The sequence below is a fragment of the Pygocentrus nattereri genome, chromosome 11 (genome assembly GCF_015220715.1).
Source record: "Pygocentrus nattereri isolate fPygNat1 chromosome 11, fPygNat1.pri, whole genome shotgun sequence".
NCBI classification, from domain to species: domain Eukaryota; kingdom Metazoa; phylum Chordata; class Actinopteri; order Characiformes; family Serrasalmidae; genus Pygocentrus; species Pygocentrus nattereri.
This window is the reverse complement of record NC_051221.1, coordinates 18,905,022-18,930,582: the sequence shown is the minus strand read 5'-3', so window position 1 is coordinate 18,930,582 and position 25,561 is coordinate 18,905,022. Positions and strand designations below refer to the sequence as shown.

General features: G+C 38.8%; 3 protein-coding genes across 4 annotated transcripts in view; 2 read left to right on the top strand and 1 right to left on the bottom strand.

The window, feature by feature from the left end:
• Positions 1-6,000: 6,000 nt before the first annotated feature.
• On the bottom strand, positions 6,001-10,130 carry cetn4 (centrin 4). The gene is made up of 5 exons (XM_017716915.2): positions 10,006-10,130; positions 8,067-8,222; positions 7,709-7,837; positions 7,332-7,469; positions 6,001-6,292 (listed from the first exon to the last, which is right to left on the bottom strand). Exons 1-5 carry the CDS (start codon positions 10,006-10,008, stop codon positions 6,203-6,205), a joined length of 516 nt encoding a protein of 171 aa, XP_017572404.1. The 5' UTR covers positions 10,009-10,130; the 3' UTR covers positions 6,001-6,202.
• A 154-nt stretch (positions 10,131-10,284) lies between these two features.
• On the top strand, positions 10,285-15,209 carry bbs12 (Bardet-Biedl syndrome 12). Its single transcript, XM_017716917.2, has 2 exons — positions 10,285-10,370; positions 13,215-15,209. The coding sequence occupies exon 2, from the start codon at positions 13,215-13,217 to the stop codon at positions 15,207-15,209; it is 1,995 nt and encodes a 664-aa protein (XP_017572406.2). The 5' UTR covers positions 10,285-10,370.
• A 2,637-nt stretch (positions 15,210-17,846) lies between these two features.
• Positions 17,847-25,561, top strand: part of LOC108438817 (TBC1 domain family member 9B) — a 27,274-nt gene continuing 19,559 nt past the window's right edge. The window contains exons 1-6 of one of the 2 annotated variants that reach the window (XM_017716881.2): positions 17,847-18,114; positions 20,285-20,395; positions 22,397-22,515; positions 22,621-22,849; positions 23,440-23,698; positions 24,665-24,872. In XM_017716881.2, the coding sequence (XP_017572370.2) occupies positions 17,997-18,114; positions 20,285-20,395; positions 22,397-22,515; positions 22,621-22,849; positions 23,440-23,698; positions 24,665-24,872 (1,044 nt within the window). In that variant the 5' untranslated portion in view covers positions 17,847-17,996. The remainder of the gene's footprint in view (positions 18,115-20,284; positions 20,396-22,396; positions 22,516-22,620; positions 22,850-23,439; positions 23,699-24,664; positions 24,873-25,561) is intronic. The other variant, XM_017716880.2, reaches the window with a different exon arrangement.

Below are 25,561 nucleotides of genomic sequence, written 5' to 3'. Positions count from 1 at the left end.
CACAGGGGGAATATATACTGTGGTCTGAAGAGTCATACTTTCAGATTGTTTATGGAAATAAGGGACGTCGTCTTCTCTGGACCAAAGAAAAAAGAACCATCCAGATTGTCACCAACGTAAAGTTTAAAAGCCAGTGTCTCTAATGGTACAGTGGTGTATTACGGCCAATGACAGTGGGTAACTTGCACATCTAGACGGCACCACTAATGCAGAAAGGAACTGTATATACACATTTTTACACTTACAGGTGACATTTTTCAGGCTTATTTCAACAACTCCAAGCTACATTCTGCATGCTACAGCCACATGGATGTGTAATCATAGAGTGCAGATTGGCCTTCCTCCAGTTCATTACTGTCTCCCACTGAAAACTTGTGGCACATTTTGTAGCACAAAAACTGATTACAAAGGCCCTTTACAGTCGTGCAGCTGATAACTTGTGTAATAAAAGAATGTAAGAAAATTCTGCTTTTAAACGTACGTCAGTTGGTGTTGTCAGTTTCAAAAGGATTATTGAATGTTAAAATGTAAGATTATGTAACACATTGGTAAATATGCTCTTTTCTCAACTTCTTTGAGACACGTTGTAGGCATTCAATTTGGATAGAGGCATATATTTACGCTAAAAACAGTGAAGCTTATAAGACAAGGGTTCTCTGGGATGACCGCTCTATGACAAAAAAATGATTGGTCTTCTGACAAGATTTTCACTAATTCAGCATTAAACATGTTATTATGCATAGCACTGAGATGTCATCATTTAATGATCATAAAATGTACTATTTGTCCATTTTGATGCATCTTGGCAAGTCATACAGCATTTCATACATATAAAATACACTTACAGTGATTTCTCAATATGTGTTAAATACACTGAAATAAAAAGTGGAGTACATACCATTTGCTGTGATCAGCAGTGATTCTAAATACATGCTGGATGGTTCAGACTGAGACATTTTGTCTTTATCAGGGCTATTAATGACTTTACTGTACATCATATCTGAAGCAGTGACACATTTCTGACCTTTAAGGGTTATCAGACAGGCTTTTGTAAAAGAAAAAAAAACTCATCTTAATGTTATTTTGGAAATTTTGAGATTTAAAGGAAAGCAGAGGCCAGTTCTTGTCCAGGACGTTTTATGTGGGAGCCTTATTTGCAACGTCAAAGCTAATTTTCCATTAAGAGCTGGGGGTACGGCACTAAGTGGGGCACGCTTTCAGAGCAGCGAAGCTTCTTCAAAAGGTTTCTGGGAAGAGCTGTTTACTAGCGCTTAGACATTGTTAACGGACACGGAGACAACAAGCTATAGGACAGGATTCAGATATGTTTAGTTTATCTGACTGAACAAATGATCAGTGAATGACAGATTGCTGAGACGAGATGTGGTCAATCAGTGTTGACATTTGGTGTCCAAATTTGTCTTCGTTAATTTAGCGCTTGAGCCGCAGGGCTAACGTTGCTAATAAACACTAGACGTCAATAGTCAACCACATCTTTTCCATGAATATATACATGGAACTTCTCTTAACCCACTTAAACCACATTCATTAAGGTCACACAAACTTGTCAATGTGGTTCAGGACTTGAACAATATAAATGAATAGAACTTTGTCGTGTACAGGTCTTGTCCAGTACAGCTGCCCACCGCATTCATGTACACCAGGGCTGAGTTGGACAGGCTTTGCATACATTATACACTGGGTGTAAAGTCTTTATTAAGTCCTTAGTTAACACTGTCCTGACTTTTTCATGGTAAATATATTCAACATAGAAGGGAACGATATGACAATATGTCCTAGTTCAACTGAATAAAATGAATTATCTGGAGCCATTATCTGTTCAGTCTGTGATATTTCCCTGAGACAACCAAATATGCAGCATTGTAAACAACAGTTTCTGGCTAACCGACACAACAGCGGCCTCAGTTTAGACGTTTGAGTAGCACTGGAGTTTCACTGAGCTGGAGCTGTGAATGTTTCATGCTGGGAGTTAAACCAGATTAGAGCTGTAAGTAAAATCACAGCGTATATTATTTAGAATTTTGTGTTTTTGGTCTTCTTTGTGCTTTCTATGTGATTTCTGGTGGCTTCCACAAAGCTTACACCTGCTTAGAGGGAGATGTAAATATTTAGAAACTACTAAGCTCAATGTTATAATCAGTCTATGTCTGAACTTACGCACAGCTGGTGGAACTGGTCACACAGGTGTCCAGTCTTATCTGCAAGTTTACATTACAAATGAGTAGGAGTACAACTGATTCTACTTGTTAAAACAGTTGCTCTCAATCTTCATATGTGCTACTGCTTTGTTGGAATGAGCCACACCAACTCTTTCCAGATAAGGCTGGACACTCTCGATGCACATGGTGTAGTTTTGTTCATCTTTATAGTTCACAGTATGTTACGTTGTGTCTGAAACCATAACAACATGTCTGCATGGCCTTAATGAAGATCTGAATGTGGTTTGAGGAGGTTGAGAGGTTTAATGGATGTATTTACAGAAAACCATTTTGGGTGACTATTGACTTCTAGTGTTTGTTAGCCTAGTGGCTCCAATGCTAAACTAAAATTGTGTAAATTAGATTTTTAGCCCAGCCATTCCTTTAGGTCCAAATGTAGAAAATCTTTTCTGTCAGTTACAGAATACACTGGAATTCTTTCAATCAGAAGATCACAACTGTATCTTGTTTAAAACACAAATCCTATTATTGTATTATACAGCAGGCCTCACCCATATAAAAAACATGCATTAAGATCATAAGGTTGTATTTTACTTCAACCTGATGAGCCTGTCTGCGATATACCAAGACATAAGATATAAAGTTTAAGTGTGTGATGTTTTTTTAAAAGCACCATGACGTTATACATGGCCGATGAAAAGGTGACCAGTGAGCTATTTAAGACACAGACATGGCAATATTATAAACATCTTGACGCACTTGATTTTACTGTTTCCTACTTTCCATTTTGAGTTTTTTTAGTGTCTGAAACTTGTAAACAGCACTTTCACCCCACGCTCAGCCTGCACTCCAACGCGCTACCATTTTGCAAAGTGTTCGGAAAATAAACGCCATGACAAAATTCCTGTTTATAACACAGGTATGGGCAGCTTATGCTATCTATATGCAGGCTTGAAACTGATTTTTTTTTTTCTTCGTCTAACGCTGGCAGAGAAATGTGTCCTTTTATCTTATGGGCATATTCTACATTTAGTAGACTCATGTTGAGCATCTCTGTGGCGTCAACTTTAAACATGAAGTTCAAAATCACTTTTACTGACATATTACTCATCTGTATTTGGTCTCAGTCATTTCAGTAATATACAGTTCATTTCACTTAGTACGGCTGAGTCATTTTGTTGGTGCACTTTTCATTGCTGATGGTCTGCCACATGATGCTGCACATGCCTCCTGTAGACTCTGACTACTGCAGAACACTTTAATGTCACATCTGCAAGCCTATAAACTCATTTCTGTCCTTTGTTCTAAGTAAAGGTCTAACAATTTGTACAGCCACATTGTTTTCCTGCAAAACATGTTAATCTTTTGAAACATGGTAATATGTCTTAAAATGCATTATTCAGTTACTCTACTACAAAACCTATATGCATATTTTGATCTTATATGGTCAGAAGAGTGAATAATGGAAATTGGGAGCTACAGTACATGCAGGCCTTTAAGGTTTGAGGAGTTAAAGCAAGTCTGAGTCCATTTCACAGTGCTACATTTCTTAAAAATGACATCCAACAATGTAGTTGTGTATGCTTTCAGGGCCTCTGGCCCAGATGCCACTGTTAGTGTTTATACTGTGGACAAATTATACTTTTATACTTTGTAATTTTGGCTTCTAATTGGAATTAATGCCCGAATTTAGAGAATGTAACATCAAAATAAATACAACCAACCATAAACGCAGTACAACCTTGTTTCCAAAAAAATTGGTACGCTGTGCGAAATATAAAGAAAAACAAAATGCAATGATGCCCAACTATTTAAACCCTTTATTTAATTGTAAATAGTAAAAAGACAACATATAATTTTTTTAAACATATGCCCATTTTAAATGAATGCCAGCAACACGTTTCAAAAAAGTTAAGACGGGGGCATGTTTACCTCTCTGCTGCATCATCTTTTCTTTTAACAACACTCTGTAAGCACTTGGGAACTGAGGAGACACTGCTGTAGTTTTGAAAGTGAAAAGTTTCCCCATTCTTGTTTGATACAGGATTTCAGGTGCTCAATATTTCAGGGACTTTTGATGTATTTTTTGTTTTATAATGCACCAAATGTTTTCAGTGTGTGACGGTTCTGGACTGCAGCCAGCCTGCAATGTGTGCAGAATGTGATTTGCCATTGTCTTGTTGAAATAAGCAAGGCCTTCCCTGAACCTTCCCAAAACCTGCATATATTATTTTACGTTGAGACACGTTACTCTTAAATTGTTGCACTATTTGCCCACACAGTCTGGTGAACCCATCCCCATCTTCTGAAAGTCTCAGCATCTCTTTTTATACCTAATCATCTAACTGACCTGTTGTCAAACAACCACCAGGTCTTTTTTAGCATTACACAACTTTACCAGCCTTTTGTTGTCCTCTGCCAACAAATAAAAAAATGGGCTTATATTTTTCAAAAAAAGATACATCTTCTTAGTTTCAACATTTGATATATTGTTGTACTATTTTCAATTAAATATAGTGTTTAAATGATTTGTACATCATTGCATTCTGTTTTCATTTACAATGTCCTACCATTTTTTGGAAACAGGATTGTACGACTTAATCTCTTTTCTTTTTCTTTGCTAGAAGAATACAGGTTTGGTTCCTGTCTTTTAGCTGCACTCTAGTCTTTGCATGGATTTGTTAAACTGCATCAGCAGCGCACCTGATTTAACTTAATGAAGGACTGACTGACAGAACAATGTAGTGAATGGTCTCTGTCAATACTGAGCTTCCTTAAGGAGACGTATGAGGCATTATGTTCTTGATGAATTGCTAATTGTTATCTTGCATTTTAGAATGCTGAATACATGTGTTCAGAGATCAAAAGAGCATTACTTGATATTCATCCCATGTTAAATAACAGGGTTACATATCAGACTTGAATGTTTCTGGCTTTTCTCTTGCTTGTAACCATATCCTTTCATCTTTGTCTGTGGGTTCAGAAGAACTTGATAATGATTCAAAACATTATTGAGCACTAGTAAGGCCAAACAAATACAAGGTTGCCCCCTACAGAGAAACAAAACAGAGAACGACTTTTGTCTGCTGAAAATGTAAATAGCTCATATTAAGCCACTTGAAAGTCAAAAGCTATATTACTTGAAGGGGAATTCCACAAATTTTTCAAAATGTCTACATAATTCAAACATTGAGATTTAAAGAATGCTTGATGTTTGGTGCGAAATGATTCATTGCAGAGAAACTTACTGACTCAGATTTCTTTACAGTTGTGGTGACAGGAACCAGGAGTCACAATGTCTACAACACAAATACACCTATTTAATCAACTATCAAAAATGACCTGTAAATCTACACGTCTATATTTTTATATGTAATGTTGATAATGACCAAAAAAAATAAATAAATACAGTCTGAAGACCCCTGGTCAAAAGACATTGCGTTAATTTAAAACACACACAAAATTTCTATTTGCCAAGTTTTAAATAAAACAAAATATCTCACAATATTTTATGTATTTTTTCCAAGTATGTTAAATTCAGCAAATAAAAAGTAATTGTACACTAAAATGTGTTCTCTGTAGAGGACAATGACTTTCACTTGGAAAACAAACAAACCATGTCATTCGAACAAGGGGCAGCATATTCATAACCATTTCATGCAAGAACTTTCTGTGAGGTAGTTTTTAAAGACAAATACTGTGGCAATCTAGTTCCCTTCACCACCACTGTGAACAATTTTGGATGAAGTTTCTCTAAAACAAAGCATTTTACATTAAATCAGTTGAATTTGCCTTTAATTAATATACGAACCCCAAGAAATTAGGCAAATACACGTTTATTTCTGTTTTTCAACAGTGTACAAAAACGGGTAAAGATTAAATAATTTTTACAAATCTTATAAAAGAAATAAAGTGTACCAAAATTTGCGAGTTCTAAGTTTCAGACTGCTGCCATATTGACCAATTGGTTTGTGTGAGAGTGATGGTGAAGACAAAAGTGAGACGAGAAGAAAAGAAAGAATTTAGTACAGGTTGGTCTTCTTCATTATCCGCAAGAACTCCTGTTCATTGATTTCTCCATCTCCATCTCTGTCTGCCTCATCTATCATTTCCTGACAGAGAGGAAATGGGTGTTAAAATGATATGGAACAAAATGATAAACCGTCAGACAAAAACATTTCCCTGATGCCATCGGCTGTTTGTTCTTCAACGTGAGTCTCTGATCAAAACGAATGAATCACATAGAATCTAGCCTGTACTGGGTCAGCACACTGTAGGCACATAGCCTCAGTTCATCATGTCTAGCGGAACATCTTGACGTAAGGAGCTGTTTTTACACTAAACTGAGGAAATCTTTGTTCATACACAGAGGGTGTACAAAATGACAAACAACACATGAAATATGCAAACTAACTGACAATTTTAGCACGTAGACTATAGTGGTGCACTTTGTGATTTAAAACAACTGACTGTATATAAAACGATTAATCCACCACTCAACTAATATCAGAGGTGGCCCAACAGTGAACATACAGGGGGTCCAAAAGTCTGAGACCACACTGATTTGTTGTTTATTTCCAGGTTCCATTTAAAGCTTGAAATACACAACAGAAAATCTTAGATTTCTGAAAAGAGCAGTTATGACAAATGAAGTGAAAAACAAATATTCATATATTTCATTAATTTATTATTCACGACTCAAATTTAAGCAGATTTGGTACGAAGGCCCAACCATGTTAAGACCTTTGTACAAAAAGTTCAGTTTTATTTAAAAAACGTATTCTTTCAGGTGACTCTCAGGTGGATTTGAACCACTCATCACAGGCTTCGGCACAAACTTGTGGAGTTCATGCCAGTTTTTTAAAGTCATTAAAGAGGAACATATCAAATACTAAAAAATTCTGAAACTCATGTTAAAATGTACAAAGATTCTCAGATTTCAAAGACACTCAGATCGTTATACTAATAAATGTTTTTTTTTCTACTGGTTTATAAAGGTATGCAAAATAGAAGCAAAGATTTCAGACTTTTAGACCCCACTGTATATGGTTGGTGTTTCTGAATGGTCAGTGAGGTGTGCTTTGCACACCTCCTGTACTTACTGCATTTCTGCAGAAAATGTGAAAGGTTATTTCATATAACCTGACTCACCTGTAATTCCTCATCTGTGAGGTTCTCTCCAAGCTCTTTGGCGACTCGCTTGAGATTTTTGAACGAAATTTTCCCTGTTCCATCATCATCAAACAATCTGAATGCTTTTAGGATTTCTTCTTTTGAGTCTTTTTCACTCTGCATTGGAAAAAGACTAAAGTCACATTTTGCAGCAAGCTCTACATGCAAATATATGCAGAGAAATGTATGCAGTGCACTGATGTACTTCACAAAGTATCATTCTGATAAGTATACTGCATGAATATACTGCGTAATTCATCTTTTTATATTAAAATGGTGTTTTATTACTATATCTATTAGAAGTGTATTTATGTCTTCTCATACATTTTACTGTTTTGCTTATTTAGACAATTCACCATTTTCTGTGTCATCATGGAGAGAAAGTCATTGAAGTCAATGGTGCCTGAGCCTTCTTTATCAATGTCAGCAATCATCTTCTTTATCTCCTCCTTCTTTGGCTCAAAACCAAGAGCTCGCATAGCGACCTGAATGAGAGAAAGAAGACAAGTTTTTTTCCCCTTAAAGGATCAGAGCATGTGTTTAGAACCAATCACCATTATTATTATCTAGAAAATATATACAAATGTGGTATACACTAGGTTGCCTGTGATTTTCTTCAAATTTCAAGGAAAATGCACATATAAAACACTACCTTAGTGGGGTTCTCCAGATAAGTTACAAAATAAATTTGACATCTCCAGTGCATTCTCTTACCTTAAGCTCCTTAACGTCAATAGTGCCTGTACCATCGGTGTCAAACAGATCGAATGCCTCTCGGATCTCCTGCTTCTGTTCTTCGGTAAGGTCTGGTTTGGGGCCAGCTTTCTTCCGCTGGTTTGCTGTTGCACTGGGCTTTCTAAAGCTAGATGCCTGTATGAAACACAAGATGAGTGAGTCGAGACTGTCTGTAATTTCTCTTACAGATGCCAGGATTGTAAACTATTATTATACTAAAATGTTAAGAGATACAAAGTTTAACAAATTCTAGAGAGCTATGATTACATATATGGGTTGAATTACAAGGATGTAACAGCAATGAATTCATTGCTGCTTTTAACCAAAAACAATAAAATGACTGTACCTATGATTTAATTCTTACACTTGGTAAGGTTATTTATGCATGTTGGAAGCTAAACCTCAGACACTCTATTTTTCATGTCTTAAAGGGGGAATTACACAGATTATTATTATTTTATTTCTGCATATGTAAACAGTCATTCTGAGTGAAATTCTCTAATCTAGAGAAATTTACCCAGTCAGAATTGCTCAAAGAAGTGGTGATGTGAACCATGGATACAAATATGTTGCAATGACATGCAAATCATTTAAACCCTATATTTAATTGAAAATAGTAAAAACATACCAGGAAAATGTATTGTTTTCTGAAAAATATATGCCTATTTTCTAATCTGATGCTAGCAGCTAGTTGGGACAGGGGCAACAAAAGACTGGTAAAATCACTCTGAATGACTGTTTACATCTCAATTGTAAACTGAATTAAGCAGCAATTATTAAAATTCAGTGGAATTCCTCTTTAAGCAAAATACAGGGGCTGTAAAAGTGAAAGGATTTGTGAGTAACTTAAAAATGAGTATCAAGCCAATGTTAGACAGCTAAAGGGAAATTCCACTGATTTTTTTTTTGTTAAATAATTAAAAGATGTAAATAATGAAATTTAGAGTGATTTGATTTTGCTCCATTTTCTGAGTTGGAATTGTTCAGAGTGGTGCTGACCTCTAAAAGTTCCCTCACAGAAAGTTTCTACATTATATGGTTACAAATACGCTGTCTGATATCTGAGGAAGTGTTTAACTAACATTCTGAGGCTGAGATTTGGGCTAAATTAGGTAATATTTTTAAAAGCCATTGATGGTTGTGTGGTACATACAGTGCTTTGTGAGGCAAAACAGTCCAGATTTACCACTATTTTACGATCAAACTTACATATAAAAAAGACACGTGTAGGTTCACTGGTCGTTTTGGATAGTAAATAAACGGCTATGTTTGTGTTGCGACCCCTGGCTCCCATTATCACTACTGTACAGAAACCTGAGTCTGCAATTTACTCTACAATCAACCACTTCTCATCGAATCACTCTGAATGAATTTGTTTACATCTCAACGATTTAACTATACAGAAAATAGAAAAAAATCGGTGGAATTCACCTTTAATATAATGTTAGATCATTTTAAAAGTCACTTGGCTGGCTGTTAAACTAGCTTTTCGTTGCGCCTAGTCTTCATTGCAGGCAAGGCAATAAAAGCATGGCTAGCAGTAAGAACGTTAACCTAGCTAGTTAGCTAGCTCACTATATGTGTGCACAAATGAGCCATAGTTACAAGACCACAAAGAAAACAAAGCTAACTTTACATACAACTCCACACGTTCAGAGAGACCCTGTCGGCTAGCGACACCCCACCGGCGATGGAGAAATACCTAACCTAACTAGCTTAGCTTACTGTCACCCTCTAGGTTTAGCCCGCTAGCGAAAGAGCACAACTGACGGTGGTGGTTACCATAACAATACAACGTTAGCTTCACGGCTGGCTAACTAGCTAACAATAACACCGGTCAGCTGTCTGCAACTTCTTATTTTAACCTGTATTTTTCAGTAACGACCCGTCACAGAGTTCGTTAACTCTGACTTCTTACCATGTTAACCCTGAAGAATCCACGAAATTGTTTATGTACAACAAACAAAAGGCAAATTGTGAGCTGCCTAGTTAACGTTAGCTTGCTTAACACTCGCGGATGTCAAGCAACTTTTTTAGTGGGCGCGGTCGTCAGGAGAAGGACAACGAAGTGGTCCAATAGGCATATAGCTGAAGTCTACGAGCGCTGTGATCAGACCAATCGGAGTCTAGGGGCGGGATTTTCAGCGTTAGAGTGGCAGTTGGGTGTTCGTTTAGACTCTGTCTCATAGCAACCATCGAGGATTTGGTGCTAGCGTAGAGTGCGCATGCGTGTATTGACCGCGCTGGGGATGTGTGCAGGGTTTGGACGCTGCTGCTGCGAAGGTTAGTGTCCTTTTCCCTTTTAACTCGGTCCGTACTGGAGCTCAGAGCCTCTGCTGGGTGAAATCGGGAACTGGTCGTTTCCTACACGGCCGCTTGTTAGTTTTTTCTGGATTTACTTGGAGTTTGGGACGGCTTGCTAAAACGGCAGCTAAGTTGGCTAACTAAGACTCCACACGCTCACACAGCTTTGCTGGCTCTTACTGATCCGAGACAGCGTTGACGGTTCTTCAGTAACAGCTCATCGGGTTTGGTTTGCGCAGATTTATTTGCCTGTAGACGGTGTTGTAGGGGGTGTTCATAGGGACCATAGGTTTGTATAGGTTTAATTCTCCCTACGACAGTAAAACTGTACAGGTTTAATTCCCCCTACGACAGTAAAACTGTACAGGTTTAATTCCCCCTACGACAGTAAAACTGTACAGGTTTAATTCTCCCTACCACAGTAAAACTGTACAGGTTTAATTCCCCCTACGACAGTAAAACTGTACAGGTTTAATTCTCCCTACGACAGTAAAACTGTACAGGTTTAATTCCCCCTACGACAGTAAAACTGTACAGGTTTAATTCTCCCTACCACAGTAAAACTGTACAGGTTTAATTCTCCCTACGACAGTAAAACTGTACAGGTTTAATTCTCCCTACCACAGTAAAACTGTACAGGTTTAATTCTCCCTACAACAGTAAAACTACAGGTTTAATTCTCCCTACCACAGTAAAACTGTACAGGTTTAATTCTCCCTACAACAGTAAAACTGTACAGGTTTAATTCTCCCTACCACAGTAAAACTGTACAGGTTTAATTCTCCCTACAACAGTAAAACTACAGGTTTAATTCTCCCTACAACAGTAAAACTGTACAGGTTTAATTCTCCCTACAACAGTAAAACTACAGGTTTAATTCTCCCTACAACAGTAAAACTGTACAGGTTTAATTCTCCCTATGACAGTAAAACTGTACAGGTTTAATTCTCCCTACGACAGTAAAACTACAGGTTTAATTCTCCCTACAACAGTAAAACTGTACAGGTTTAATTCTCCCTACGACAGTAAAACTGTACAGGTTTAATTCTCCCTACGACAGTAAAACTGTACAGGTTTAATTCTCCCTACAACAGTAAAAATACAGGTTTAATTCTCCCTACAACAGTAAAACTGTACAGGTTTAATTCTCCCTACAACAGTAAAACTACAGGTTTAATTCTCCCTACAACAGTAAAACTGTACAGGTTTAATTCTCCCTACAACAGTAAAACTGTACAGGTTTAATTCTCCCTACGACAGTAAAACTGTACAGGTTTAATTCTCCCTACAACAGTAAAACTACAGGTTTAATTCTCCCTACAACAGTAAAACTACAGGTTTAATTCTCCCTACCACAGTAAAACTGTACAGGTTTAATTCTCCCTACAACAGTAAAACTGTACAGGTTTAATTCTCCCTACCACAGTAAAACTGTACAGGTTTAATTCTCCCTACAACAGTAAAACTACAGGTTTAATTCTCCCTACAACAGTAAAACTGTACAGGTTTAATTCTCCCTACAACAGTAAAACTACAGGTTTAATTCTCCCTACAACAGTAAAACTGTACAGGTTTAATTCTCCCTATGACAGTAAAACTGTACAGGTTTAATTCTCCCTACGACAGTAAAACTACAGGTTTAATTCTCCCTACAACAGTAAAACTGTACAGGTTTAATTCTCCCTACGACAGTAAAACTGTACAGGTTTAATTCTCCCTACGACAGTAAAACTGTACAGGTTTAATTCTCCCTACAACAGTAAAAATACAGGTTTAATTCTCCCTACAACAGTAAAACTGTACAGGTTTAATTCTCCCTACAACAGTAAAACTACAGGTTTAATTCTCCCTACAACAGTAAAACTGTACAGGTTTAATTCTCCCTACAACAGTAAAACTGTACAGGTTTAATTCTCCCTACGACAGTAAAACTGTACAGGTTTAATTCTCCCTACAACAGTAAAACTACAGGTTTAATTCTCCCTACGACAGTAAAACTGTACAGGTTTAATTCTCCCTACAACAGTAAAACTGTACAGGTTTAATTCTCCCTACGACAGTAAAACTACAGGTTTAATTCTCCCTACGACAGTAAAACTGTACAGGTTTAATTCTCCCTACGACAGTAAAACTGTACAGGTTTAATTCTCCCTACGACAGTAAAACTGTACAGGTTTAATTCTCCCTACAACAGTAAAACTACAGGTTTAATTTCTCACTATGACAGTAAAACTGTACAGGTTTAATTCTCCCTACGACAGTAAAACTGTACAGGTTTAATTCTCCCTACGACAGTAAAACTACAGGTTTAATTCTCCCTACAACAGTAAAACTGTACAGGTTTAATTCTCCCTACGACAGTAAAACTGTACAGGTTTAATTCTCCCTACAACAGTAAAACTGTACAGGTTTAATTCGCCCTACGACAGTAAAACTACAGGTTTAATTCCCCCTATGACAGTAAAACTGTACAGGTTTAATTCCCCCTACGACAGTAAAACTGTACAGGTTTAATTCTCCCTACGACAGTAAAACTCTACAGGTTTAATTTACCCTGAAGCGCTGTCTGTTAAACCAAAAAAATATACAGGTTCAATATGACCCATTAAAAGGAACTGTAACTGTAAAGCTACTTAATTTGTGTACATGCATAAAAAACACAACACAAGCCTGACTGTTACTGGTTATTTTCTCAATTTGTTTTGTTTGAGAATAGAACTGAATACACTGGTACTTTGTTTCATGTCAATATTATTGCAGTCTTTAAAGTAACTGCCTCACTATAACCATTAGTTTCTCTCTTTATGTCTCTGTTCCACACAGATGTCAGTACTTGGCACTGGAGTAATAAACCAGGGTCGCCATATTGGGCTTCAGCAGCTGGAAGCCTTGGCTGCTGCAACTCATGCTTTTTTGGGTCCCAACAAGGCCTACAAATTCATCCAAGATGACGCTAGTGAGGAGGCAGCACTGGTCTGCTCCTGTTACCGTCTGCTGGAGCAGCTTGAGCTCAGGGACTCTGTGGGTCAGCTGCTGTATGAGACCACTCGGTCCCATCAGGAGGCACTGCACTCAGGCACGAGCACACTGGTTTTCCTGGCAGGAGTCTGGAGCAAGGTGGCACTGGATTGTCTTCACAAAGGCATCTTAATTCCACATATAATAGCTGGCATGTCAAAAGGCCTAGACCTGTGTGTGGAGGCCTGCATGCGTAATGCTGTGACTGTGGAGGAGGTTGTATGTAAGGGCGCTCTACTGAAGCAACCGAGTGGTGGTGATTGTATGAAGCCTGAGGATGGCTTACCTCCAGAGCTTTCACTGACTACAGGGGGAAAGGAATCATCTCAGAACCCTATTCGGATGATAAATAACCTGGAATCCATCAAAGAGACACTTCCAACAAAGCATAGAATAAAACTCAAGCACAGCAGGCATTTTACTTCAAGTAGCAACGAGGCTGAGGGGACACAGTCAGCCGAAACTTTGTGCCAAAAGAGCTCAAAAACATTCAACATAGTTCAGCTAGCTGAAGCTGTCAGCCATGGCTGTGAGTCTTCCATGAGTTTAGTGGTAGAGGCTAGCAGGATTCAGTCTAGACATGGAAAACATAAAGATCAGAGTCAGGTTCTAGATGTTGAAAGATTGGTGACATGCCCTTTGCCAGGGCTCTCTGAGGAGCACTCTTGTGTACTGCATGGATATGTCTTATTGTTGTGTGTTGAGCAGGCATCACTAGTTAAGCGTTTAAAAGAGCGGACGCTAAAAATCAGCCTAATGAATGGTGACTTGAGTGAGAACTACCGTCACGTAGGTTTCAACAGGCCTAAAAACATCACATATGTTAGTGATTGCTCTTCCCTGACAGGGATCAGCCGAGAGCAGGAATGGATAGATGGTGCACTGGGAAAACTTCTGAAGCTCCGTGTAGATGTTCTTCTTGTGAGTGGAGTGGTCACTGCACAACTGAAAGACCACTGCCTTATTCATAACATTCTGGTCATCGAGCGCGTGAAGGCAAACATTTTGAAAGACTTTGCTATGACTACAGGAGCTATTCCCATCTCATATATCACACAGCTCAGTGAGCGTTGTGTGGGTTCTGGAGTCTGCGTGAACGTGCTGAGAGAGTATCGTGGTGAAGGGAAGACTGAAAACATACTGTTGAACGTCATTGCTAGTGGAACTTCTCTGGTCACGGCAGTCATCGCTAGCTCAGTCCATGCTAAGCTTCAGAGCATGGTGGACCAGTTCTGGAGCTGTGCTTATCGGTTGCACCTTGCGCTCAAAGATGGAAAACTTCTACCTGGTGCAGGGGCTGCTGAACTGCTGTGCATTCACCAGCTCTACAAATGCATAGACATGTCTCGATCCACTATAGCTGGCCAGGGAGAGGCAGCAAGAGCACCAGCACCATATGAGACCACGATTCTGCAGCTGATGGCAGACAGCTGGATGGACTATATTTCCACTCTGATGGTGAATGCTGGTCAAGTTGTGGCCAAAGTACAGGCATGGACAAGAATAGCCCAGCACCTAAAAGACTTTGAGCGCAGGAGCTCTCTGAAAAATGAGATGCCAGAGACTCTTCTGAAAACGTATTTTTACACAAAAGCGTTACGAGGAGAGAAAGAAAGTGAAGGAGATAGGATGGTGGAGAGAGAAAGAGAAATGGTGAGAGTGTATGATAATGTGACCGTGAAGTCTGAGGCTTGGAGAAGAGCTCTGGATCTAGTGTTTTTGATCCTTCAGACAGACACAGAGATTATTGTGGGAATAAATGAGCAAGAAAGCCAACATAGAGATGTCATGTTTCTCTGATGTTGTTATTTTTTTATTTTTATTATCTTTTAGTTATAATATATATCTATATATATCTATATCTCCATCCATCCATCCATCCAATTTCTAAGCCGCTTCTCCGTCAGGGTCGTGGGGGGTTGCTGGAGCCTATCCCAGCAGTCATTGGGCGGAAGGCAGGATACACCCTAGACAGGTCACCAGTCCATCGCTATATATAAAATTACATTTTTAAGTTTTATTTATTTATTTTTTTACATTTTCTTCACAGAGAATTCTAAATAAAGTTTCTCTCCTGTCTCTTGATAGCCTAATTGACTTTACTGGGCTTGTAGCCACTAACGTTGCATACATGCCAAATAAAAACATTATAAGTGTATTAGACATGTTAGATTTCTAATATAAAAACACAAAACTAATTTAAAAAATTCAATTCTAAATTAAATATACATGACAACTTCAACAAGGCCTCCAGTGGCTGCATGAATGACACTTTTCCATTCTTTATCCATTCTACTGCCATACAATGTTGCTTCTAGGCAACATGCATATTTAAACCAAATTCTTCTAACATAAACATCATTTACATGACTGTTTAAATAAAGATACTTTACACATTAACAGACATAAATCATATTTTAAGGGTAGATGAAAAATTGCTTTTCTGAGCAAAAATGTATAGAGCACCAGAGATGAAAAATTATTTGGTACTTACGTTTTTTTTTTTTTTTATTCTTCCCTTAATTATGAATCAATTACTTGTCCTTAAATAAATATGTTTCATGTCATTGCAAAGTACGGATAATGAGTTTGTTACATTGAGGCAACACTGCAATAGAGGGTAAATTTTTCAAATAATTAGCTTATTAAATAAACAAAAAACACTAATACCCTACAAAACTGGCCTGAATGACCTTATATAACTTAGTCAGTGGCTGATTTAAAGGTTCATATAAAGAAACATCACAGTTAAAGTGAGTGTTTCAGTTTGACTCAAATATACAGCAAGTAGTCAAGATGTTCTTAACACTTCATAGCCCATAGCCATATTTGACTACATTTTTAACATGTTGCTGAATTGCTTTATGCAGATAGGCTCATGAAAGGAAGGAATAAAAAGAAAAGATTAAAAATACACAGAACAACAAACCCTTCTAAATACCTTTAGTTATTTCTGAAATCAAACCACATCCAACTGAATCCTAGTTAGATGATCTGAAACATTTAAATGTGACATAGGAACAAAAACAGAAGAAATCAGGTGGGGGCAAATACCTTTTCCACAACCGTACATATAAGCTTTCAACATCGACCTAAAGTTATCAGCCATCTGGTCTTTTGTACCCAAGAGAGAGGTCAATATCTTTAAAGCAGAGCATTGACCAGGCTTCAGAGAAAGAAAAACCATTGTAAGCATAACAATGACATGAAATGTTATTTCTATGAAAAATATGGAGTGGAGGTGATGTGTATAGTGAAAAAAAAGACCTCTGCGGGACCCTCCAAGATTGGAGTGATGGGCAGAAAATGTCTACAATGCTCAACTATTGTGAACACTCTATGGCTAAGCGTCTTTTGGGCAGGGCGTGTTTTGATGTAGGTCTACTTATTAGGCTCCAGAAGCCACATTAGATGTGCTCAATCAGGGAAAACACCAGTTTAATGCAACCGGCTGCTAAAAATCAGCCCTGGGGGCATGAACAGTGTAGGGGTGCTACCGCTTGCCACCACTGAGAGGAGCACTTTTGTCTCATGAAACCACTGGTCTCTCTGAAAACTAAAGCTATGATACCACACTGTACAAAGTACAATATGCAAAATGAGAGAAATGAACAAAAGAGTTTAATTATGTGGGAAGCTAAACATGGCACACAGTTCAAAACTATTTAGCCTGCTCATTCTAAAGTTAACCCCCAGAAACCTTGATTTTGCTGGTCTATTTCCATTTTCCCTTTTGAACTATAATTTTACACACTATACTTCTAAACTATAATCATTTTATTTTTTGCTTTGGGATAATAGATTTGGGGAAATGTTGCAAAATTACACCAATTGGATAAAGATAATGGAATTTTATTTAAGTCGGTTTATAACAAACAAGAATATATATGTTATTTTTATATATAAACAATAAACTGGTGAAAACTGAGGCCCATGGTTGCATTTTAGCAAAATTCACAACAATTACTTAATTTTGTTATGTCCATCTTTTATTTATGTATAAAAATTATCTTGTCACCAAATAGTTTTTCCTTATTTTCTAAAATATCACAGGTATTATACTTGTGATAGTTTTTCCTTATTTTCTAAAATGTTTGGAAGATTAGGAGACATGCTGTAAAATTCAGAATGTCTTCTTTTTCACCACAAATTATTCTATAATGCAGTTTAGCCAGAGTGGTGACTTTTGGCATATGCAGTGTCCTTGAACAGCGTACGTTAAACTTGTTTTTCGTAGTTTTGTGACATTTTTGTGATAGAGGGTTAAATATTTTATCTGTCATTTTTTCCTGCTTTCCTAACATGTTTGGTAATAAACTAGTGGTAGAAAAAAGAAACGAATGCAAACAAGTCTGCAGAAGCGTCAGGACTATGACTCTTATTTTGAAATCCCTTCCAGCGTGTACCGTCATTTTGGTGCTGTGGTCAGAGTCGGTGGCTTCTTCCTCTGGGTCTCAGCTGCTGCTGCTGCTGCTGCTGCAGGCCTATGTAGATAAACAGAGGCGACAGGCGGGCAGTCTGTCCACTTTGGCATGGTCAGAGTTGGTGTGTTCGGGAGGTAAAAGAGGAAGACTTTCAGCTGCAGTGATGTGGATCACTCCGGAGGAGGTGCTGCTCGCTAACGCGCTGTGGGTCAGTGAAAGGGCGAACCCCTTCTTCATTCTTCAGCGGAGAAAGGGACACGGCAAAGGAGGAGGCATCACTGGTGTGTATTCGTGTTTATGCAACATCAAGCTGCTGTTTCTTTGCAAAAAAATAGATATTTACCAAAAAGGCACCTCTGGCCGTGTAAGGCTGGCTGGTCTGATGAATGACGCTGAGTTATGTAGGTTGAGCCACGAAGCTGAAATCAGCTGCTTATTCCACAGCTTCTTGATCGAATTCCCCGGTCCACCTTAAATGTTGCCGCACACACGTTCTGGTGCCTGTAACTGCAGCCCCGTTTAAGGTGGACCGGGAAAATTCGAACAATACGCTGGCGAGAAGGAATCGAGGAACTTCAGCCTCGTAAGTTATGGTGTTCTTTCGCTGGGGGTTGAGCCGTGTTTACCTGGCCGGAACTGGCGCTGCCGTGCAGGAAAGCTAGGCTAGCTAGCTCACTTGGCCCTTACTGGTTTGTTTTGCTAGCTGTGCGTTGACGTGGTGGTGGTGGACTGGCCCAGTGCAGCGCCTGAAGACTTGGCTTTCTCGTTGTACATGGCCAGTTTTGATGTTTGTCAGGTTCTATGAATGACACGACACGGCGCGGCTCGGTTTCTTTGGGCTGGCTGTGTGTGAAGCAGCCTCTGGGCAGATGATGTCAGTCGGTGTAAGGCAGTGAATCATGCTCGCTAGCAGAGCAGAGGGGCGGTAGCTCTTCTGCTTTTTTGTGGTACATCTCACGATAGTCTTTTGCTTTGCCTCCTCAAAATAACTGGAAATTACAGCCAGTTGCTGCATCTTTAATTCCGCGTCTCCTTTTTTTCTACAGTTAATCCATTAATAGTCCCTTGTCTAATGCGTGAATAAACTAATACAGTCTTTTAATTTACATCTTACCATTAACCTAATAGCATTAATTTATATATAACAGCAGTTTACACTGGGCATATATGAAAGAGTTAATGTCTGCTACATACATCCTTATTCTTCTCATTATTATTATTATTATTATTATTATTATTATTATTATTATTCATAGCAGTAGTCGTAGTGATAATAGCAGTAATAATTACTCATAGCACTACTAACATTAAGGAAAAAAGTAGTTTTTTAGTCAGAAGCACTTAACCATGTCTGAAATAAGGATCCCGGAGCAGATTTGTTGTGGGACAGAAGGTGTCCATGTCCAGATAACATGTGGCTGCCAGATAAGATCCAGCTGCTAGATGGAATGACAAAAGTGGTTCTGGCATGTCGGACGTGACCCAGGACTGTATGTTCTTTTCTTTCTATCTGGGCGGTAGTCTCCTGACTAGATTGACATCTAATCATAAAATGAGTAGCTTAGCCCTTTTTGTCAGTATTTTTCTGCGTCTTAGGCCAAGTGTTCCTGGCCGTAACTCCTCCCCGCGTTTGTAAAAGCAAACATGCTCTGCAAGGAGGAATGCTTCATATGACGTGACATAAACAGCCTTTGTTTTCACACTTTTAGGCACAAGTTAGCTCTGAAACCACTTCCCCACATGATGCCTGAAACCTAATTACATCGGAAATAACTCGGCTCACCACACAGAGGTTATGTGTTAATTGCTTGACTTCAGGATTTCTTACTACTGTACAGTTTTTGCTTTGTTCCGGTTACAGGCTGAAATAGAACAACGCTGATGTCCATTTTATATTGCACTAAAATCGTGATTGCTTCTGATTGCTCGCTGAACATTTGCTGAGGCTGGTCTGTTTGCAGCTTTTAGACATTTTCACCATGCTGAGATCAGATTTCGTGCTTTATATTAACTCCTGTGCTGCCTGGGGATCAGAGTACAGACATGCATGCTCAACTGAGAGAGACGAACTGTTTGAGTTGTTGTCTATGATTCCAGTGAATTAACCTAAGCGGCTTATTCAGAAAGATAGCAGAGTCAGTTGAATGAAACCCTTAAATGCTGATTCTAGAAGTACGTGGACCCTGGAGGCTCTGCTTTTTGCAGTTAGCACAGTGTTATTGACCCAGAGTGTGACCTTTATACGCTGTGTGTGACATTTCATGCTGTGTGTTTCTACACACTTTGTGAACCAGCACTACAAGATAACGGATGGGTGTTATTTTGAAGAATGCAGAATAATGCTTTGTTCTCACCTCTGTCCTCACACTCAAAGTCACATCTCTCTCTCTCTCTCTCTCTCTCTCTCTCTCTCTCTCTCTCTCTCTCTCTCTCTCTCTCTCTCTCTCTCAGGCCTTTTGGTCGGTACACTGGACGTTGTGTTAGACTCCAGTGCTCGTGTGGCTCCATATAGAATCCTGCACCAGACTGGAGACTCGCAGCTCTTCTGGAGCATCGCCTGTGGTCAGTGATCTTATCCTCAGGAACTTTCATTAACAGTATGTAGACTGAATACTGAGCCTCTAAATTCAGCCAAGTTTGTCTGGATCCTGCTTCAGAGTAATGACAATATAAGTCATCCTGAAATCAAAATGGACATTTTAACTTTGTTGGTTACCATATTATTAACTGAACATATTGCTAGTTCATGCTCCTGGCTATATTAAGCCCAGTTCATCATCTCATACCGTTTAAAAGGCAAAATTCCTGTTTGTCATGATTCCATGAGAATGTAAAGACTTCTGCCCACCTTCAGTCCCTGTTTCAGAACCCCTTCCTCCACTCCCACCTATATTACAGTGATTTTATTCACTTGTAAATACACCAGGGTAAGGAAGAAAAGTGCGGTATAATTCCACATTTATAATGACTTTAAAAGGAACAGAAAGACCACCTAAACTACAGCACGCTGTGAAATTTGTCAGTCTATTTAAGGCCATGTATGCAAGCACTCTCAACCGAGTTAAAGCTTACGGGCAGGTATCTAGTACTTTTGAAACCAGCAGTGATGTCCATCAAGGATGTCCTGCTTCACCATTCCTGTTCAACTTCGTGATGGATGAAATAATAGGACTCGCTTTCAACGGACTAAACAATGTAGGTGTCGAACTAGAATCAGGTCAGAGGCTCGGCGACCTCGATTATGCAGATGATGATGTCTGCCTTTTTGAAACCAGTGAAAGCGCCCAGATTGCATTGGAAAGGCTCGAGAAGACCGTCCGTTCTTTTGGAATGCGCTTTGCTCCCGCCAAGTGTAAGGTTCTCCTTCAAGATTGGTCAGCAAACCCACCGTCCTTATTTTTAGCTGGACATCAGTTAGCCATCGTAGATAGCTTCACATACCTAGGAAGTAATATATCTCACGTCGGGTTGATCGAAGATGAAATTAGCTCATGGATTATTAAGGCTAGAGTGGCATATGCGGGTCTAAGGCACTTGTGGAATCTGAAGGACGTGTCGCTCCAAGTTAAGGGGCGTGTCTACAATGGAGAAAGCCTTGTGGTGGTCAACCCATGACCTGGTCCAGAGGCATGAAGAATAGCACTAAAAATCTAGGTAAAGTGGGAGCTTCCCGTCTCCCTGGATGGGGCCCGAAAGACCATGGTCATGCATGGCTTCATACACTTGAAGATATGGCTAAGAATAGGAATCAGTGGCGGTCATGTTGTCAATTTTTATCAAGCCAGACTGTTTGACAAGAACGATGCGTTTGATGATTCTTGTGATGGCCAAGATGGCATTTCTTCCCATTTTCCTTTTGCTTTACCCATCCCTCCCTATTTTACTTATATAAACCATGTTTCTTTCCAGCCGTTGATGCGTGGCAGTCCGCAGTGGTATTCTATACCTCTGTTACACTGTATTTGATGAATGTATGACAGCATGCTGTGTGATCATAGAGGTTTTCATGAAAATCTCTACTTGACCTGAAAACAACAGCTTAATGACTGTCAGTGTTGAAATTATGGAGAAATGCCTTTTTTTTCATTGTGGGAAATAATTTGGAAACTAATAAATGCTATAAAGGTTCTGGAAAAAGCATGCATAGTTATTCCATATATTTATTTTCATGTACCTTTCATCCTTTATTTAACTAAGTTTACTCAGTTATGCAAATGTAATGTAAAACAGGGCAAAAAATAAATAATATATTACTTCATTAAGTGGAATGTACACACGGGAGACTTTCATGCTCTTTAAAAACAGAACTGCTCTCTCAGAACAGATTCAGTCAGGAGCAGGCCGAATCAAAACATCACAGTAAACCCCCCACCCAGCTTTACACCCAAGGAGCTGTTTGGATTTCTAAAAAAAAAACAAAAAAAACAGTTGGTCATGGAAGTTGCTCCTATGCCATGGAAAGTTCCAGTGATCAAAAGGTGTATGAATCTTGAAGCTGTTTACGTCTACTATCTGTTTACATTGCTAAAATTTCTATGTATGTTTTTTTTTTTTTTAAATCAGGTTCTTCTCGTAAGGAGATAACAGAGCATTGGGAATGGCTTGAGACTAATTTACTGCAGACTCTGTCCATCTTTGACAATGATGATGACATCACTACTTTTGTCAAGGGCAAGATTCAGGTGAGCGTTTATCTAATGCCTGCTGATATTGTTTGATTTCACTTTAGGCTTTGCCTCCATTTACATTTGGGAGTACAAAGGACAAAATTGTTTGCGTGTCTGCAGGGCATCATTGCTGAGGAGAACAAAAGTCGTCAGGCACAGGAAGATGAGGACTGTGGTAAGTTTCGGGAAGCAGAGCTGAAGATGCGGAAGCTGTTCGGGATGCCTGAGGAGGAGAAGCTGGTGAACTACTACTCCTGCAGCTACTGGAAGGGCAGAGTGCCACGGCAGGGCTGGCTTTACCTGTCCGTCAATCACCTCTGCTTCTACTCCTTTCTGCTGGGGAAAGAAGGTGAGAGAGAGAGAGAGAGAGAGGTGGAATGGAGGAGGAAATGAATGAAGGAAATGATGGAAAGGAGAAGGGATGTAATGCAGTTAGAATAGTATGAATGAAGAAAGGAAATGGATGGAGAAAGTTGAAAGGAAGCAGTGAGATGCTGTGGTGTTTCTCTCTTCTGTCATCAGCATTCTTAAGTTAATATAATTTACTTTCATTAACTCTAATGGTCTTCCTGAGGAAGACCATCAGCTTTGTCTGTGGGGAAAACATTTCTTTCTTTGTTTAAAAAAAAATGAACAAATTTTTTTCTTTGTCTCTTTCTGTCTTTCTTTTTATGTCTGTCATTCCTTTTTTTTCTTTCTTTCATCCTCTTTTTTGCTTTCTTTTTCCTTTTGTCTCATCTCTTCTGTCTTTCTGTCTCTTTCCTTGTTTTCTTTCTTTCTCTTTGTCTATCCTTTTTGATTTTTCTTGCTTCCTTCATTTTGTTTGCCTTTTTTATATTTTGTTTCTCTCTCTCTCTCTCTCTCTCTCTCTCTCTCTCTCTCTCTCTCTCTCTCTCTCTCTCTCTCTCTCTCTCTCTCTCTCTCTCTCTCTCTCTCTAGTGACATTGGTGGTTCAATGGACAGATGTGACTCAGTTGGATAAGAATGCTACGCTGGTGTTTCCTGAGAGTGTGCGCGTGAGCACTCGAGACACTGAGCATTACTTCTCCATGTTCCTCAACATCAATGACACTTTTAAATTGATGGAGCAGCTGGCTAACATCGCTATGAGGCAGCTCCTGGACAATGAGGGCTTTGCTGCTGACCGCATGCTCCCCAAACCTTGCAAGACCTTGAAAAACGTCTCTGCACTCAAGAGGTCAGTTTAGTGTAAACTTCCCATATCGTTACTGTCCAACGAAAAAAACAAATATCTCCAGAACAGTAAATTTACAGGAGATGGAAATATGTTCTTTATTTGCAGTGTAAGTTGCTGGAAAAAGTTTTTATTCTAAGCAATTTTGGAGCATTTCTATTGGTCAAATCATCAAGAAATTTACACACAACGTGAGGGAGAACTGCTGAGCTCAAAAATCGCAAAAAATGGAGATGCATGTTTTTCCATTGAACAGAGACACTATGTTCCTTAGAAGCTTCTTTACAGACATTAACCTTCAACTCTTGAAACATTTTGTATGTTAGTCAGTTATGGCGCTGAATAAGGTTGTGGGCCCTCTGAAGTCCTTATCTTGAATAGACCTGTCAAAAATATTACATAACTGCCTGATCACAGTTATTTGAACTGGTTTCGTTATTTTCCTCTGTTGTTAACTTCCACAGTCATATGTTTACATCTCACTGATTAAAACATGAATTGGTTGCGGTTTTATTGATTGGGTTTAGTTTAAAAAAAACAAAACAAAAAAAACCCATGTAAATAAAAGAATCCGTATGGTATTTTTAATAAAACATGCCATGTATCTAATGAAAACAACAAAAGTTTAAATTTCTGACTGGTGCTACAAGATGTTTAGTGGGAAACAGTGAGTAATCTGTTTATTTGAGTTTGACCTGTGTCTGTCATTGGTTGGGAGCTACTAAGTATTAACAGATAGAAAGCAAAATAGCAGATCAGCCACTTTGGCCTCTTCAATATAACATTAGGACAAAGACAAATAAAATAAATGAATATGATAATGGGTAACAAAAAATGTCTTGTTTTGAGTTCGTTAGAAGAACATAATTTTGGTGCATCTTCTTTTTTCAGGTCCAAACCTAGCATGTCTGATTTGAATGGCCATCAGAACGGATTACAGAATAAAATTTTTTATGGGTTTCTTTTCAGGGACTTGGATGCACGGGCAAAAAACGAGCGCTATCGAGCTCTGTTCCGCCTGACGCAGGATGAACGGCTAGATGGACACACAGACTGCACCCTGTGGACTCCTTTCGCTAAAATGCATGTCGTTGGACAGATGTTTGTTTCCAACAACTACATCTGTTTTGCCAGTAGAGAGGAGGACCTATGTCAGCTCATCATACCACTCAGAGAGGTCAACTCTGTTATACGCAGTCACAGCTCATACCTGTTTAAGAAGTAACATACATTGGTGCATTATTAAGGCTGCATAATATGGGCAAATTACTAGTATTGTTTATATCGCTACATAATAGGATTGTCAGGCACCGTAAAATACCCACTGGTGAGTCTGTAATGTGACGGGTGAAAATTGGTGCATTATTTTGTCCCGAAAAAAATTTCTGTTTGGTAAAATGAGTATCTTGTTTTGTGTGTAATTGGTTAAAGGGATGGTTTGGTTTAATTAAACACATTTTTTCACTTAACTCAGATGTCAGTCTGTTTAGTGTCCAAATTTTGCCTTAGTTTAGAACCCAAATGGCAAGGCTAACACTGCTTACAAACACTGGAACTCAGAAGTGAAAATACATCAGCAAAACATCTTTCTTACCGCATCTGCTTCTTCGTTTAGGCCGTACAGACTTGTCGACAGGGTTTAGGATGTAATATGACTGGCTGTCAACTATGAAAACGCACAAAGCTGGGCACTCTTTAGGCAGCAGAGTATGTATTCACAAACTCCCTCAGGAGAAGGAGCGCTGATGTAGAATCAGTACTGGTGTTGTCTGAAATGGTTGCGCATAGAGGTGAAGTTTTGTTCAATTTTGCATTTTACAGTAAGTTGATTTATTATATGGGCTGTTTGGTTGACTATTGAGTTCT

What these genes read in the sequence shown, in the direction of transcription:
- cetn4 (XM_017716915.2), bottom strand. An exon ending in CCATGATGACACAGAAAATG is followed by an intron (nt 7,470 to 7,708) that starts GTGAATTGTCTA and finishes TTTCCAATGCAG; the next exon opens with AGTGAAAAAGACTCAAAAGA. An exon ending in TCACAGATGAGGAATTACAG is followed by an intron (nt 6,293 to 7,331) that starts GTGAGTCAGGTT and finishes CCTCTCTGTCAG; the next exon opens with GAAATGATAGATGAGGCAGA.
- bbs12 (XM_017716917.2), top strand. Translation starts at nt 13,215, where the DNA reads ATGTCAGTACTTGGCACTGGAGTAATAAACCAGGGTCGCCATATTGGG.